The sequence below is a fragment of the Balaenoptera borealis genome (assembly GCF_965194805.1).
Source record: "Balaenoptera borealis genome assembly, chromosome: 15".
Classification (NCBI taxonomy): Eukaryota; Metazoa; Chordata; class Mammalia; order Artiodactyla; family Balaenopteridae; genus Balaenoptera; species Balaenoptera borealis.
Genome location: NC_138871.1, coordinates 66,279,579 through 66,297,436, shown reverse-complemented (window position 1 = coordinate 66,297,436; position 17,858 = coordinate 66,279,579). Strand labels below are relative to the sequence as shown.

The following is a 17,858-nucleotide window of genomic DNA, read 5'->3' as shown; positions in this document are numbered from 1 at the left end:
TTTGTGCAAAAAGGGTAGCTGCTATTTAACCTGTCCCAAAGGCATGTGTGGTTGTACCATAAACCAAGCATGGCGCCTGCTTGTCTGACATTAGAAATGAAAGTTTAAAAGAGTTAGTATAAATGTGCTACATTTTTGCATATATTCATTGACTTCTTAGTACCGGAGGAAAGAATCAGTAATGATAACTTAGAGTATTTCAACAAAATAAATATGGTCAAAATTGAGCCCTATTATGAATGACGCTCAGAGCAAGTACTTCATGTATTATTTTATTTAACCCTTGAGACCCTCGGAAAACTGACGCTAAAGCACGTTCGTACTAGTGAGTAAGTGGTAGAGTGTTTGTCAGGGTGTTCGTCAGCTAACAGTATGGATTGACTTGACTGGGCAAAGAGTGTAGTAGCAGTGATGTAGAGTGGCAAGGAAGCTCAAACCGATACACTCTTGGGCTTCAGGTGCTAGACATAGAGACCTAGATCTTGAGAGGATTTGTTGTTGTTATTTGAAGTGGGAGTAAGGTTGAAATAATCCTTTAAAATCTTTGATTAATTTAAAAATAGGCAATATATGCACATGCCACAAAATTTCAAAAGTTAAAGTTTGAAAAGCATCCATCCCATGCTATGCCCCAGCCACTCATTTCCCATCCCCAGAGGCAGCTGGTATTACCAGTTTCTCTGGGTCTTTTTTAGAGATAATTTTCGTATATACAAGTATACATGTGTGTATTTAAATAAATGGTAGGGTACTGTACACACAGTTCTGCAGCATGCTTATTCCATTCTGCTTTATTACATTTATTTTCTGCCTGACATGCATTAATGTAGCTGAATATGGCATTTTCCTAGACACTCCTTACAGTTTCCTTCTGTGTCATTTCTCCTTTCCTGAATGTCCTTTTTTTTTTTAATCTTTACAGATCCCAGCCAACTCACAGCCCACTTCCTCTGTAAAGCCTTTTTAATGTTCTCTTTGTATCTCTATCCTGCTCTCCCTACACAATGATTTGGACATATTAGATATTCAGGAAATATTTGCTGGCGATGGCAGTGATATAGAATTGCCTCGGGTTACCAAACCTGAATAATGCATATTTTGAACATAGTCATTCACTTGTTCATTTCTGTTGCTATTTTAATGTCTGAGTTTTTACTAATTATGTTGTTAAAGGTAACTCTATGTAAATGCCAAACCCTTCATTATGTAATAACTTTGTAACACCTTGAATCGTTTTTCATTTTCACATATACATTTTATTTTTTTATCATGTATTTTTTTTCTTTTTGTTTATTTTTTTCTTTTTTACCCCCCTCTGTTGCATAGAGAAGCTGCAGCCAGTTTTGCAGTTTTCCAAGTCACAAACGGACGTCTATAATGACAGTACTAACTTGACATGCCGCAATGGACATCTCCAGTCAGGTGGGTTTAGGTTAACTAACATGTAAAATAATAAAGCTTGCATGCAAAGTAGAGTCTTACTTAACCTGATAAGGTTGATTTGATTTTATAGTGGTAGATTTGATTGGTTTTTGTTTGCACAGGGCTGTGTGGAAAATACAGTAGCCCTATCATTCATGGTGTGTAAACATGTAATAAATAGGGCATAGCCGTTCTCAACATATTATATTTGCATATTTTACAACCTCCAATTTTTGAAATTATAAAATATGAAGGTTCGTTTTCCTAAATTATTAAAATGTTCTTTTGTTTCTATCTTATTTTGAGCTTTTGTGTTTTTTTCTGTGGGTACCTGTACCAAATTTTTATGAAGTAGTGTTTATTGAGACAGAAATTTTAATTTTTCTTTGTTATATACCAATTTTCAATGCATATATATTTTCATTTATATAATACATGAATGTTTTATCATAGCACTTGTTAGAAAAAGTTTGAAGCTGAATTCACATAGTGAGGAGAAGCATTAGAATACTATTTTTCGGCGGTCCCACCTCCTCGCCCAGAACAGAGCCCGCGTTTCCGCAGAGCTGGAACTCCCGGCTCGGGGTCTCTTCCCTCCGCCGTCACTGAAGTGCCCCGGAGCCCGAGGGGAGGGCAGCCTCACTGAGGCTGCCGGCTCTGGAGGGGCCCCGGCGGCCGAAGCCGCGACAGTCCTGGGGACCGCGGGCCGGTTGTTTCAGCAAGTAACTTAAAGACAAAATGGAAAGACAAGGAGGTTTGTGCCTGAGATCATGTTGATGTGAAACCAGGGATGGCCACCTTGTGCCAGATGAATGCACAAAGAAGAAGTGGTCCATGTACACAATGGAATATTCGCCATGGAAAAGGATGAAACACTGCTCTTGCAGCACCATAGATGAGCCTAGAGATAATCACAGAACATGAGGGGACACGGGTTCGATCCCTGGTTCAGGAGGATCCCACATGCTGCGGAGCGGCTGGGCCCGTGCGCCACAACTAATGAGCCTACGCTCTGGAGCCCATGAGCCATAACTACTGAGCCCATGCGCCACGGCTGCTGAAGCCCGCACGCCTAGAGCTCATGCTCCGCAACGGGGGAGGCCACTGCAGTGGGGGGCCCGTGCACCGCGGCGGAGAGTGGCCCCCGCTCACCGCAACTGGAGGGAGCCCACGGGCAGCAGCAAGGATCCAACTCAGCCAAAAATAAATAAATAAATAAATAAATTTTATTAAAAAAAAAAAAAAAGAATGCTATTTTTCTTTTTTTTTGTCCGTGCTGCGTGGCATGCAGGGATCTTAGTTGCCCAACCAGGGGTCAAACCCTACCCCACTGCAGTGGAAGCACGGAGTCTTAACCACTGGACTGCCAGGGAAGTCCCCTAGAATACTATTATTTACTATGGGTTAAATTTGTTTTCCATAAACTTTGGTCATCACATCAACTCCTACAGAAAATTAAATGCTTTTTTGTTTTGTTTTGTTTGGGTGGTAGGATCTTCATTTCCTAGGTTCTCTGACATCTTCTCTAGTTTTATTGGTAACTTTTTCAGAATTCGTTCTGTGTCCAGTACTTAAATTTTATTAAAGTAAATATTACTTTGTTCAAATTGTAGCAGAAAACCCTTAGTATAGACTATAAAACAACTGCTTTCTTTACTCATATGTGATTTTAAAAAGTTTCGAGATTTATTTTTTTGTTTGTTTGCTTTTTTCATTTTTATTGGAGTGTAGTTGATTTACAATGTTGTGTTAGTTTCATGTGTACAGCAAAGTGAATCAGTTATACATACACATATATCCACTCTTTTTTTAGATTCTTTTCCCATATAGGCCATTACAGAGTATCGAGTAGAGTTCCCTGTGCTATACAGTAGATTCTTATTAGTTATCTATTTCATATATGGTAGTGTGTATATGTCAATCCCAATCTCCCAGTTTATCCCCCCCCCCGTTACCCCCTGGTAATCATAAGTTTGTTTTCTACTTCTGTAACTCTATTTCTGTTTTGTAGATAAGTTCAGTTGTACCCATTTTTTAGATTCCACATATAAAAACGATATGATATTTACCCTTCTCTGTCTAACTTACTTTACTCAGTATGACAATCTCTAGGTCCATCCATGTTGCTGCACTTGGCATTATTTTGTTCTTTCTTATGGCCGAGTAATATTCCATTGTATATATGTACCACATCTCTTTAAAAAAATATTTATTTTATTATTTATTTATCTATTTGGCTGCGCCAGGTCTTAGTTGCTATACCACATCTTCTTTATCCATTCCTCTGTTGATGGACATTTAGGTTGCTTCCATGTCCTGGCTATTGTAAATCGTGCTGCAATGAACAAGATTTCAATAAAGAAGAAATAGTGTGAGTGGTTTTCTTGGGATGGAAGAGACAATTGGTCATCAACTCTTTCCCTTGTGGCTTCACCTCTTCCTTAAGGAGTTCTCACTCTGGTTTGGTCTTCCACTACAGAGCCCCACCTTAGTAACTACGTTCATTTTCCCATTCCTTCGTGTATCTGATTTAAAATAACCTTTTCAAGTATAGAGAAGTATTTTGTCTGTTTCTTTTAGCATGTTTGTGAAGGGCTGACGTCTTCATAATGAACTGTTTGAAAAAACAAAGAAATGTAAGAATGCACCACGTGTAAATAGTGAAGTTTCCAAAATACAAATTTGAGATCCTAATAATCCTGCCTGAGTAAACAGCAAAATTTTCTAGCCCTGAGGAGCTGGTATGCCTTTCCCTTGTCATCTTGATTTTCTTCTACTTAATTCCACATGTGAGATACTACTGTATTTTTCTGCCATGTTGGGGGACAAAAGCAGCTTTCTCTTCTGGGACCCATTAAAAAAATCAAACTGTCTTATTTTAAATACCTAGTTACCAGTTCTGTTCTTTTTTCTTGTTGGGGGGACATACTGACTTCACAGCTAATTTATGCAGCACTGGTGTTTGATTCCTGTTGAGCCTTAGTGAATCAGCTGGCTCATTCATGCCTAGTTCATTAGTGTCACCCACTTATGGAACATTCTATGATGTTTCATTTGGATGAGTTACTTCTTCTCTCTTAGGAAGCAGATATGCCAAAGTCTGCTTAATACTTTATGTGTTATCTACAATGTCCAGTTTTCAAGTCAAAATTATTAGACGTGCAAAGAAATAGGAAAGTGTGACCCTTACTCAAGAAAGAAATCAGCCTGTAGAAACTTATTCTTGGCTGGGCCCACATGTTGAATTTAGCAGATAAAGACTTCAAAGCAGCCATTATAAATATGGTCAAAGAATTAAAAGAAAATATGGCATCTGTTAACAAACCTGCAATCTTAGCAGAGAATATAAACTAAACAATAAAAATAATGGAATTTTTAAAGTTGAAAAGTACAGTTGGTGAAAAAAATTGCTAGATAGCCTCAACAGCAGATTGGAGATGTCAAATGAAAGATTCAGTGACCTTGAACTTAGATCAATAGAAATTGCTAAATCAGATGACTCCAGTATTCAGAAAGCAGATTAGTCATTGCTTAGGGCCAGGGGCAGTAAGAGGAATGGAGTGCAAATGGATACAAGGAAACTTTTGGCTATGATGGAAACATTTTGTATCTTGATTTTAGTGGCTATTTTGCCAATATATTATACATTTTAAATGCATGCAAAAGATTATACATAGATTATACCCTAAAATGTTGATTAAAAAATACTGAAAAGGTTTATAAAGAAAAATAATATTCCCCTTCCCACCTGTTGTATCTCCCTTTCTTACCTGCACCCCTAGTTTGGCTCCTCATACAATATTTAACTCTTTGCTACTTTTTCTCATGCTCATTATACTTTTAAATATTATGCTTTTATTGCTATTCCTGATTTATGAGTTTTTGATATGTATTGACTTCTTTTTCAGGTAGAAGAAGGTTTAATTCTCTTACGCCACCATTATCCTTCATTCCGTGTGTGTGTGTATATATGTACATATATATGTGTATATATATCACTGTTTTTAGTTATATTGAAAAATTATATTTCATATTATTAGTAACTTAGTAAATATTGTTTACCCAAAGGCAAATAATATATTTTAATTATTTGCCCTTTTGGGTTTTTCCTCCCCCCACATTGTCTGATTTTTTTCTTGCTCTCTAGCTTCATGTTACAGTTTTTTACTCCTTTCTGTGTTTAATTTGCTTTTTTTTTTTTTAAACATCTTTATTGAAGTATAATTGCTTTACTTTAATTTGCTTTTTAACTACAAGACCTCCTTTAGTATTTCTTTTAATGAGGGTTTGTAGATAGTAAACTCTCTCAGCCTTTCTAGTGTCTGAAAATACCCTCATTCTTATGTGACTGGTCACCTGAATATAGAATAAATGAAAGTTAACATTGTTTTTTCCTTCAGCATTTTGAGCATACTCCATTGTCTACTGACCTTTGTTATTTTTATGAAAAGTCTGCTGTCATTCTCACAGTTCCTTATGAAAATTTCTATCCATTTGTAATCTTAGGACTGTATATTTTCTGTTTGAAGAAATTCTTCTCCGGTCTCCTTTTTTCCCTCTGAAATGCATGATACTTATCATCACCCTAGACAGATCTTGCTTTTATTCACACCTTGGCTTTTCCTTATTGTCATTCCCTTTTCTGGATTGCTTTCCTGCTTCTTCCTATAGGGTCATTATCCATTAGTTCCTTGAACATACGGTACAGAACTTTGCATTTGTTTACTAGAAAAGAACCCTTGGATCTTAATTCCCTGACCAGGATCTAACCTGCTCCCCCTGCATTGGGAGCACGGAGTCTTAACCACTGGACCGCCAGGGAAGTCCCTAATTTACTGTACTCTTAAGTTCCCTTCTTTTGTTTCCTTAAACCATATTAAGGGATTTGATGACAAGAGCAACAATAAGGCTTTTGTCCTTCAGCTAGTCTTTTCTCTAGGCTACTCTAATTTGCTGACTGATTTAACATCTGTCTTCACAGTGAACATTGTTATTCATAAACTCTGATGTTTGTTATATAGTATATGAAAATATTATTTAGAAGCAGTGAGATTTGAACATTCAAAAGTCTGTAATTTATGTAGAAGAGCACGGTAGCTAGGTCAGGTAACCTTTTAGATTTAATTGAAGGTGTCCTATATGTGTTTATTTGCATAGATAGAGGATAAAATACTTGGCGATTTAACCATATCTTTATACCCTTTAAATTAAAATTATTTTTTAAAACCTTTGGTGGCACAGACTGGACTTTCATACTATTTTGTAGTCTTAAAAGTTTGGAACGAAGTGCTATTTTTTTTTTTTTTTCTCCATACAACCTATCCCTAATGCCTTTACTACATTTTGTTTGTTTAATTTTTGGCAGCTTTTAAACAAAGAAAAAAAAGAAAATTTTGGCAGCTTTATTGCTTGGTACCTTTTTTATATCCTCCTCCTGTCCCCACAAATAAAGTTATTTCTTTTTATAGCAAGTACATATTCCTTATAAGAAAATTATAATATACATCAGGAAAAGGAAAAAGCTAAATAACCCATAATCTTGCCCACACCCAGTAATAACCCTTATGAACACCCTAGTATATATTCTGATTGAAATCTTATTTTGAAATATTGTTGAAGTAAAAAACAATTAGTTTTACAAATTTGTACTGGTCTTTATATTACTTTTTATAATGTTTAGCCACAATTTTCTAACCATGATGATTTTATTTTTTTCCTTGATAGAAAGTGGAGCTGTTCCGAAAAGAAAAGATCCCTTAACGCACACTAGTAATTCACTGCCTCGTTCAAAAACAGTTATGAAAACTGGATCCACAGCTCTTTCAGGCCACCACAGAGCACCTAGCTGCAGTGGTTTATCCATGGTTTCTGGAGTGAGACAGGGACCTGGTCCTGCAACTGCCACTCATAAGGTATTTGGAGACAGTAACTTTAATTGCTATGCTGTTGCAAATAGAAAATTTTGAACATGATATGCTTGCTTAAGTTTATTACAAGTACTTTATAATACCTTAGATAATTGATAAGTTTCTACAGCATTGAATGAAACTTTTTTTTTAATTTAGATTTTTAAGACTCTAAGTAGTAGAGGCAACTTGCTACTAAAAAGCAAATGTTTTTTTTTCTCTATTATTTTTTAAGCAAATTTTTTTTAACTCCTTTTGGTCCTAAATAGGTTAATAGTAAGTTTGCTTATCCAATCTGTTTTGTATAATACTGTATAATTCTTTTTTAAAAAAATTTATTTATTTATTTATTAGGCCACACGGTGCAGCTTGTGGTATCTTAGTTCCCTGACCAGGGATTGAATCCGAGTCCTTGGCAGTGAAAGCGCTGAGTCCTAACCACTGGACCACCAGGGAATTCCCTATAGTTCATTTAAAATTTGTTATTCTTTTAATTATTTAAATCTACATAAATGTTTTATAACATTAAACATACATAGAGTTTTGTTACAATTCTAACAAGGATCAAAATTGTATGACTGCATTGTGATAGAGCCTTTTTATTTTATAGTAACTGAATCTCTCTGGATAAAATCTTCTATAAACCCACTTCATGCCAAATGTAGTTCTATAGTGAATGCCATTTTATCTTGGAGTAAATATACAATTTTTGGATTTTTATATCCATTTTTTGCTACTTTTAAGCCTTTAATTCTGTGAACATTAAGGTTGACTCACATGTGAAAAGTGTAAACATTATGTTGTGTTTTCACATTAAAATTTTGTGTCCTTCAAGAGTACACCAAAAACGAATAGAACAAATAAACCTTCTACCCCTACAACTGCTGCTCGTAAAAAGAAAGACTTGAAGAACTTTAGGAATGTGGACAGCAACCTTGCTAACCTTATAATGAACGAAATTGTGGACAAGTAAGTTTTGTCATCTAAAGTGTTTTATGGGGTTTTAAATTTTTTTTTATTTATGAAATATATCATGAGTGAAATAGATAATATATATACCTTGTCTAATTTACATATGTAATTTTTATGATGGTTTTCAATTACTGTAAATGTAGAAAACCATTGCTTTACTGATTTAACTATAGTTTCACAGTTAACATAAAAATGGCTATGTTACATAGAGCTTAGACTTAATATTATAATAACTGAAGTATATTTCTGTTACGGAGCTAACTGAAATTCTGTTTCTTAGTGGAACAGCTGTTAAATTTGATGATATAGCTGGTCAAGAGTTGGCAAAACAAGCATTGCAAGAAATTGTTATTCTTCCTTCTCTGAGGCCTGAGGTAAGGATTTTATATTATCATTTTCCTATAGCATCATCCATTACTGAATCCATAGTACAGTAAAGAAGTGTTTGAGCTATACTAGAATGATTAGTTCATATAACAGTAGATTAGATGTCTTTTAAGGGAAAAAAACATTAGCAGTTGATGTTGACTAGTTATTTATACTGGAGAGGAGAATAAATATAATGGTTCCTAATTCCCAGTCCATTTTTAATTAAATTTATAGGAAAAGTAGGTAACAGGAAATAATTTTTATATCAAGGTAAGAGAGATTTAAAGTTAAGAAAGAATCCGCCTGCCAATGCAGGGGACACGGGTTCGATCCCTGTTCTGGGAAGATTCCCACATGCCGCGGAGCAACTAAGCCTGTGTGCCACAACTACTGAGCCTACACTCTAGAGCCCGCGAGCCACAACTACTGAGCCGGTGTGCCACAACTACTGAAGCCTGCACACCTAGAGCCCATGCTCCGCAACAAGAGAAGCCACCGCAATGAGAAGCCTGCGCACCGCAACAAAGAGTAGCCCCTGCTCACCGAAACTAGAGAAAGCCCACGCGCAGCAATGAAGACCCAACGCAGCCATAAATAAATAAATAAATAAATATGTAAATAAATAAATAAAAGAATTATTTTCAAGATATTAAGTCATCAGAGTAAGTGGAGAGCTGGTGAATGATGGGTAGGGACCTCACCTTTTCATCCCTTATTTTTAAACTCACTAAGGAAGTTAGGTAATCTTGCAATTGATAATAAATATTTAATTTTCCACACATAGCATTGTTTTTCTTTCTTTCAGTGCTTCATTCTTTTTTATTGGAGTATAATTGCTTTACAATGTTGTGTTAGTTTCTGCTGTACAACGAAGTAAATCAGCCATATGTGTACATATATCCTCTCCCTCTTGGGCCTCCCTCCCATCCCCTCCCATCCCGCCCATCTAGGTCGTCACAGAGCACCAAGCTGAGCTCCCTGTGCTGTATACCGCAGGTTCCCACTAGCTATCTGTTTTACACATGGTAGTGTATTTATGTCAAACCTAATCTCCCAATTAGCATTGTTTTGGATTCTCACAATTCACGGATTGCATGTTTGATGCTGTTCTGAAAATATTGCAAAAAATAAATATGAGGATCCAGTCTGGATTAGTTATTTCTCTTCTCCTAGAACTTTCAAGTCTTAATGGACTCATTTACAAAATCTCGTGAAAATAGATGTTATATGGCACATTGTGATGAATACGCTTTTAAATGAATGTGTAAAGCTTGTGTGGCTCTAGTTTTCTATAGTCTATGTCACTCTCATACTACTTTCATGGTGTTTATAACTTGTGAGTACCAACTATACTGAAACTTACTATTTTTTGAGTCTGCTTTCTTTATTTTTACTTCTTGCCCACTCTAAGAAGCAGTGTGCATGAAATCACTGGTCTAATATACTAATTGAAATTTTCCTAATACACAATAAAATAGAGAATTATTAAAATAGAAGGCATTTGTCCTTATATGAACCAAATTTATCTCTTGTAGCACCTCAGGCCACACTTGGAGGAAACATATTATAGCTTGTATTTGGGCTTACTTTTTGCCTGGGGTTATGTAAGAGTAGTAAATGTAGCAGAGTGAGTATTGACAAAAAAATGCTTGTTGAAAGAACTCATATAATTGTAGACCTGAAAAGGATCTTAGCAGTCATCTAGTCCACTTGTGGTTAAAGAAACTAATCCTGAAATCTAAATTTCTTGCTCAACATTATAGTTAAGTGGTGGTTCTAGGAAATGAAATAAATAAGATTCCTAACATTAGACTGCCGCCTCAATGCTATAACTGCCAGCTAATTCTTAAGTATGGATTTTAGTATTTATTAAGTAGTATGCTTCTTAGGGTACAAAAATATATCTAAAATTGTAAAGGTAGTAAGGAAATATTTGGACTGTGCTAGAAGGCATTCAGCTTCTGCTCTACCCATAGCTTTAGGGAACACATCTAAAGTGGAAAGTGAGGTCAAACAGCATATGACTTTGCATTTTGGCATATTTCCATGGTGGCGCTATAATATTAGAAAAAACTGGAATTTCAAAGTTGAATAACCTAGCCTTGGGAGGGGCAGAAACCTTAGTAAATGTACTAAATTGGAGCTTGAGGAAGGACAGAATTTGAGGTAGACCCAGACCTCAGGGTTTGGACCATTTGTCTCCCTGTCTCCACACCTGCCAATTGGACCATTTTTATAATTCTAGTTCAGATTCTAATTCAGAAAAGGAATATGATTGTTCTAGCTCAGCTTTTCACAGTAGACCCATAAAATGGATCGTGGTAAGCCGTGAATGGGTCAGACTTATTTCATAAAGCATCTCCATTGTGCAACAAATCAGCTTTATTCATAATTGTCCACAGTGGGGAGCTTGCATGGACCACGGTGGGGACATTGTTAGGCTAGATTGGAAAGTTGGGTATGACAGGCATCATGACGAACTTATTCATTCTTTAGCGTGCTAGAATTTTTATTTCATCATAGAAACGCAGAATCATAATTAAGTCACCGAACGCTAAAAATGGCTTTAAGGAGATAAATAATATTAAAAATATATGCTTGAGTTAATTTCTTCTCAGAATTACCTAAAGCAAGTACTTTAACCCTTGTTCATTCATGAAGTCATGGACCTGGAAAGGACATTGAAAAAACTCTTGTCCATCTCCCTGCCATCAAATAGGACTATGTTTTAAATATTTTAAAAGTAATTTTTAAAAATCACAAATATTAATCTTTGAAACAAGTTAAAACTGTAAGAAGAATATAAAATAAAACATACCTTCCGACCCCAAAGTAGTACATTGCAAAGTATATCACAATGATCTGTCTACATACTTTTCTCAAAAATTTTACAACGAAAACATATATTCTTCTGTCCTATTTCATAGACCTCTTTCATATCCTGTCCACCTTATTTGTCAGCATTTTTCTGAGCTCTTGTGTTTTTTTTTTTAGTTTTTGAATTTAATTTTATTTATTTTTTTATACAGCAGGTTCTTATTAGTCATCCATTTATACACATCAGTGTATACATGTCAATCCCAATCGCCCAATTCATCGCACCCCCACCCCCACCCGCCACCGCTTTCCCCCCTTAGTGTCCATACGTTTGTTCTCTACATCTGTGTCTCAATTTCTGCCCTGCAAACCGGTTCATCTGTAGAACTCTTATGTTTATTTTGTTATCTTGCTGCTTAATAATAGCATTTTCTTTCAGTTTTCTAGAAGAATGTGACTGTTCTCCAATTTTAAAAGGTTCTACCTACTACTAAAATTTCCATGAATTTCTAAATATGTTATCTTTCATTATACCAGCTTGAACATTTGCTTTTTTAAAAGTTTTTGAACTTACCTCTTTAAGTAATAATCTTATAAAGCCAATTCTTTTTTTTTTCATGTAGAATCTTTAACTTGATGAACCCTTAGCTCCATTATATCACACATTCCCTACCCCATCCTCCCAGTGTAGTATATCATTGCTGAGGTTAAATCAATATTTATTTCTTGTAAATGTTAAGTACCAAGCTGAGTAGGATAGTGTGTTTTTTTCCCTTGTATAGGTTTTTTTTCCCTCTACAGTAAATAGTTGTGTTACTTTTTTGTTTGCTTAGTTTTCATCTTACCAATTGTCAAACCAATTTGAAAATTCATTAGCTCAGTTTTTTTTTTTTCTTGGAACCCCTTTGCCTGGAACCACCTTTTTCTGTTCCATTCGACCAGTTGTTCTTATTTCATAGCTGTTCTATAATCTTGCTTCACCATCATCATGGAACTTTTCTTTGTCTTTCTATTTTAATGGATCTCTCGGTTTTTTGGATTCCCTATTTTCTCTTTCATGGTTTATTTTCTCATTTTGATGGCATACATCCTCCTGTAAGTTCCTGAGAAAGGGTCATGTGAGACAATATTTTGAGATTTCACACATCTGAAAATATATTTAATCTACTGTCTCCCCTTGTTGATAATTTGATTAGATGTCAAGATTTAGGTTGAAACTGTAATGGTGGATATGTGACACAAATCGTGAACCTAATGTAAACTATGGACTTAGGTTAATAGTAACATATCACTATTCATCAGCTGTATTAAATATACCATACTAATGCAAGATGTTAATAATAGGGGAAATGGGGGAAGTGAGGAGTTATGTGGCAACTCTCTACACTTTTCATTAAATTTTCTGTAAACCTAAAACCACTCAAAAAAATATTCCATCTTTAAGTTGAATATCAACCGCTTCATATGGTTCAACTTAAAAGTACATACACTTTCACTATTAAGTAAAGTGTTATCAGTCGGGTGCTTCACCCTTCATTCCTGCCATGCCTGGTGTCCCAGAGTTTGGAGACTCTGGTTAAATTTCTCTACAGAATAAGACGTCTGCCTCGCTTGGTTATGGAAGAGGAGTACTTGCCGGAGTGCTCTTTGTGGGGGCAAGAGCATGGGTTCCATTGTTCCTCATACAGACTTTGAATCAGTTCCCCTGTTTTTGGCCAGCTACCTTACTGCTGCTTTCTCTGATACCTGGTGCCTCCAGTTCCTGAGCTGTTCCAGGGTTTTTTGTTCTCATCAGCTTGCTCCTTGTATCTAGGTATCCCTTCACAAGCTGGCACTTAGGTTTTAGCTCCTTCAACTCCGTTAAATAATTTACCACACTTTATCAGCTCTCCATCTACAAAAATTTGTGTCCTCTGTTGTCTCCTTTTGTAATTTTTTGTTCTGTTTTGAAGAGTTATATCTTTTTTATTCACTTACTATTATTTGGTGAGATTTCTAAAGGAAGTAGAGAGGCATACTATGTTCAATATGTCTTGTTTAACCAATCTGCTTTCATTTTGATCAATAAGGGTTCGGTTTTAATTCATTTTGTTTTCTTCTGTTTTTAATAATTATTCTAATTTATTGATTATGTGTTCTCTTTAGAGCTCTGGGCATCTCTCTTTGGGAGGATGCTATTGAAAGATGGTGCTTTTTAGATAACAAATAATACTTAAAATGTCTGGAAAAAGTGTCTCCAGAATCATGGTTGTGAAATAAAGTGTATATTTTTAAGTTGTTCACAGGGCTTCGAGCTCCTGCCAGAGGACTGTTACTCTTTGGTCCACCTGGAAATGGGAAAACAATGCTGGTAAGAATTCTTTTTATTTTTATTTTTTAAACTTTAAAAAAATGTATTTATTTATTTGGTTGTGCTGGGTCTTAGTTGCAGCATGTGTGCTCCTTAGTTGTGGCAGGCAGGCTCCTTAGTTACAGCTCACTGGCTCCTTAGTTGTGGCATGCGAACTCTTAGTTGCGGCATGCATGTGGGATCTAGTTCCCTGACCAGGGATTGAATCCGGGCCCCCTGCATTGGGATTGCAGAGTCTTAACCACTGGACCACAAGGGAAGTCCCAAGAATTCTTTTTAAATTTGCATGTTCTATTGAGATATTAGGGAGATAATATGAAAGAAGAAATTTTTCATTGTCCCTGAGTCTATTATTTATGACTTGCCTTTGCTATAATATACTTTTTTTTTTTTTTTGGCCGCACTGCATGGCTTGCGGGATCTTAGTTCCCTGACCAGGAATTGAACCCAGGGCCACAGCAGTGAAAACGCCGAGTCCTAACCACTGGACCACCAGGGAACTCCCAATTTTTAAACTAGTTTTTAATGATGAAGTAGGTGGAAACCCACATACGTTATCTTCCGTAGTAGTTTGGGTTTGGCTAAATTTAATAGTGTAATTTTCATTATTTTCCCAAGTTAAATAATAAAATTTTACTGTAGAAGAGCTTACCTTACTATATTGAGTATCTTCCTAATCTTTGATTTTTTTCTTTTTACTATTGTAACAGGTTTATTTAAATAAAATAATCAGCATGATACAGATTTCTTTTTTTTTTAATTGAGGCATAATTGACATACAACAGATTTTTTTTTTTCTGTATCCTTTTGCCAAAAGTTTTTGCTAGGATTTGGATATCTTTCTCCTGCATAGCTCTCCTAGAGGGAAAACATAAATAGGGAAAGAGTAACTTTTTCCCTTAGCTGTTTGTCTTTCTCCAAGCAGTTATCTTCTATAACTAGGAAGAGAATAATACCCTCTTTTTTTTTTTTTTTCTTTAACCTCTCCCTGTCACTTCTTAGAGAAAAAGAGAGTGGAAAGAAGCATAGCTCTTCCTAGACCTTTCCTCATTGCTGAGAAGAAAACACGTTGATTGCCATATGTTGAGAATTGTGTCATAGCTTATATTTTTAGGAAATCTTTTCTAGAACTTAAATTGATCAGATGTGGTTATCTTTTTAAAGCAATTGAACTAATACAGTATTTACCCTTGTGATTTTTAAAGGCTAAAGCAGTAGCTGCAGAATCTAATGCAACCTTCTTTAATATAAGTGCTGCAAGTTTAACTTCAAAATACGTGAGTGTTCTTTTTCCAGTATTGTCATGTTTTAAATTACTGTCTAAACGTTACTGTGTTAAGTATAAATGGTAAGAACATTACACCAAAATGTTTTTCTTTGAGTTTTATATATATTATTTAGATATGCTGAATATCAGTCTTCAAAGTAGAAAGTTATGTGCATTTGCTAGGCTCTTTTAAAATTGAAATTATTCTGTTAAATACTGTATTTGTTTGCTAGGGCTGTGTATTAAAGTACCACAAACTGGCTGGCTTGAACAATAGAAATTTATTATCTTGTATTTTGGAGGCTAGAAGTCCAAGATCAAGTATTGGCTGGGGTCTTAATTTTGTAAAGTAATTAAAAATAACTATAAAATGATACTTTTCCTGATTAAATTTTGCTTCCTGTGTGAAATTTTATAAGTAAAATTGTTATTAAAGTAGGTTTACCCATATTATGCACATACTGTAACAGAAAGCACTGTCTTGGAAGCTAGGACGTAGGGATTCCAGCCTAACTTTTGCATGCCGAGCTGGCCTTAAGAAAGTATCACTTGAGGCTTTACTTCATTTATTTTTTTAAAATATAAACCAGGTTCCATTTATTAAATACATAGATCTTCTTTCAAATTCATGTACAAGATTTGTTAGCAGTTATGAATCAGTCTTACTATATTTACTTCACTTATAAAGTGTTGATGTCGTAAGAGGTGATCTCTTGCAGTTCCTTCCGGCTCTGAGAATATTTGTTTTGAAGATTCTAAATCAGGGGCCTTTCCTTTTTTCTTTTATTTAATTTTCAATAAAAAGAATAGATGCCACCTAGAGAACAAAATAGTTTTTGTAGTAGATTACCACAAACCTCATGACTCTTGCGTTAGATGCTTTGGTGCATAGAATGGCTTTAGTATAGTATTTCAGCCCCTGGGAATGTCTTAAGGAGTGTTCATAGACCTCCTGGACTACCTAGAAATACGTTGATATTTACTGACAGTGATATTGTGAGAATGGGTTTTCACGATGTTCTCAGTAGAGCAAGTTTTATTTAGGAGAGCATTTTCCAACTTACCTGCTTCTATAAATATACCCTGCAACCTAGGGCTTAAGAATACGTGCCGCATCTCTCTCTTCTCTAGTATTCCCTCTTTCTCAGTAGTTATATACCCCAATAGCTATTCCATTCTCAAGTCTTAGGAGTGCAGAGTGAAACAAGACAGAGATATTTTTCATTTTTTAAAGTACTCACCAGACCGTCTTAAATAATAAATAAGTAGTCTATTTTCTAAAATTATAAGGGACAATTCAGTAACACCCCCATACCCCCATTCCTTAAACCAAATCTTTGGTTGTTGCAAAGAAAGGAAATTAAATTCCTAGGTTCTAGACTTTTAATAGTGAAATTTAAAAAGCTGGAATAATCTTGCATTTTATGGGTATAACAGTGTATAATGCCTTGTTTTAGGTGGGAGAAGGAGAGAAATTGGTGAGAGCTCTTTTTGCTGTGGCTCGAGAACTTCAACCTTCTATAATTTTTATAGGTAAGAACATGTTTTCCAACAACTTAGTTGAGCATTTGTAAAATTCCCTTTTCCAAATGTGAGGGATATGATGGGAAAGATTATTCAGAAGTAAAAAGGTTTTTTTAATTTATTTTTTATTGAAGTATAGCTGCAGAAGTAAAGTTTTAAAGAAGCGCAAAGTTAAAGACTGTCTAATAAATTGAGTAGGACCCATTATATTAATAACCTAAGTAGTAAACTAGAGATCCTTTTATTTCCTCTAGATGAAGTTGATAGCCTTTTGTGTGAAAGAAGAGAAGGAGAACATGATGCTAGTAGACGTCTAAAAACTGAATTTCTAATAGAATTTGATGGTGTAAGTATTATGGTATTTTTAATGTGGTAGCATTTATGTGGTAGTATGTGTTTTCCTATTGAATGGCCCAAATTAGAAATAGATATCTTTATTATGTTTTTCTTTGTTATTTATCTAAAAGTATTGAAAAAAAATTTGGCTTATAGGTACAATCTGCTGGAGATGACAGAGTGCTTGTAATGGGTGCAACTAACAGGCCACAAGAGCTTGATGAGGCTGTTCTCAGGTAGGGCGATTTATGTAGAAATGCACACGTTTATTACAGATGTATTTACTTATGTGTTCATCTGACATATTTCTTGTTTCCTTCTCTCTCAATTTTAAGACTAAATTCATTATTTTCCTCTCTATATCCATCTTCTGGTCTCTTGTTACCAACTGAAGATTTTGAGGACAGGGCCAGCATGACATCAGGAAAACTATTTTTAACATTATGGTTTTAGGGAAATTACTTATTTCTTCTGGGTTGGATTAAAGTATCTTAAAACTCCAGAACTGATTTTTACCCTCTTTTACTGGGCTTCATGAGAAGCTGATAAAGCACAGCTCATGGGAGCCATATGCTCTCTTCTCGTGTGTTTGATCAAATTTATTCCCTTTCTACTGGGAGGACAGTTTGACTCAGCATAAAATTCTTGGACCTCCCGTTCTTTTCCTGAGGAATTTATAACATTGCCCCATTGTTTCTAGGATTGGATGTTGCAGTGTGAAAGTCTGAAGCCAGCCTGCTTTTATTCACATTTATGGGTTAATCCAGTAGGGTTAGTGTCTAATCTCCTTTCTAATACTACTACGACTATTTTTGTAGCCTTTGTTTCTGTGGTGGTTTTTGTTTTCTTTTTTATTGCTTTCCTGATCTCTGCAATCCCATTTTTCATCTTCTGT

General features: G+C 35.3%; 1 protein-coding gene across 7 annotated transcripts in view; it reads left to right on the top strand.

The window, feature by feature from the left end:
- Nucleotides 1-17,858, top strand: part of SPAST (spastin) — a 53,651-nt gene that overhangs the window by 24,530 nt on the left and 11,263 nt on the right. For 5 of the 7 annotated variants that reach the window (XR_014234767.1, XM_082356763.1, XM_082356762.1 and 2 more), the window contains exons 4-11: nt 7,147-7,334; nt 8,164-8,297; nt 8,581-8,674; nt 13,762-13,836; nt 15,042-15,113; nt 16,561-16,636; nt 16,882-16,973; nt 17,120-17,199. Coding sequence is in view for 6 of the 7 variants with exons in the window: in XM_082356763.1 (XP_082212889.1) it covers nt 7,147-7,334; nt 8,164-8,297; nt 8,581-8,674; nt 13,762-13,836; nt 15,042-15,113; nt 16,561-16,636; nt 16,882-16,973; nt 17,120-17,199 (811 nt within the window). In the remaining variant the exon portion in view is untranslated. Of the gene's footprint in view, nt 1-1,326; nt 1,423-7,146; nt 7,335-8,163; nt 8,298-8,580; nt 8,675-13,761; nt 13,837-15,041; nt 15,114-16,560; nt 16,637-16,881; nt 16,974-17,119; nt 17,200-17,858 lie in introns of all 7 variants that reach the window. The other 2 variants (XM_082356759.1, XM_082356758.1) reach the window with 1 other exon arrangement.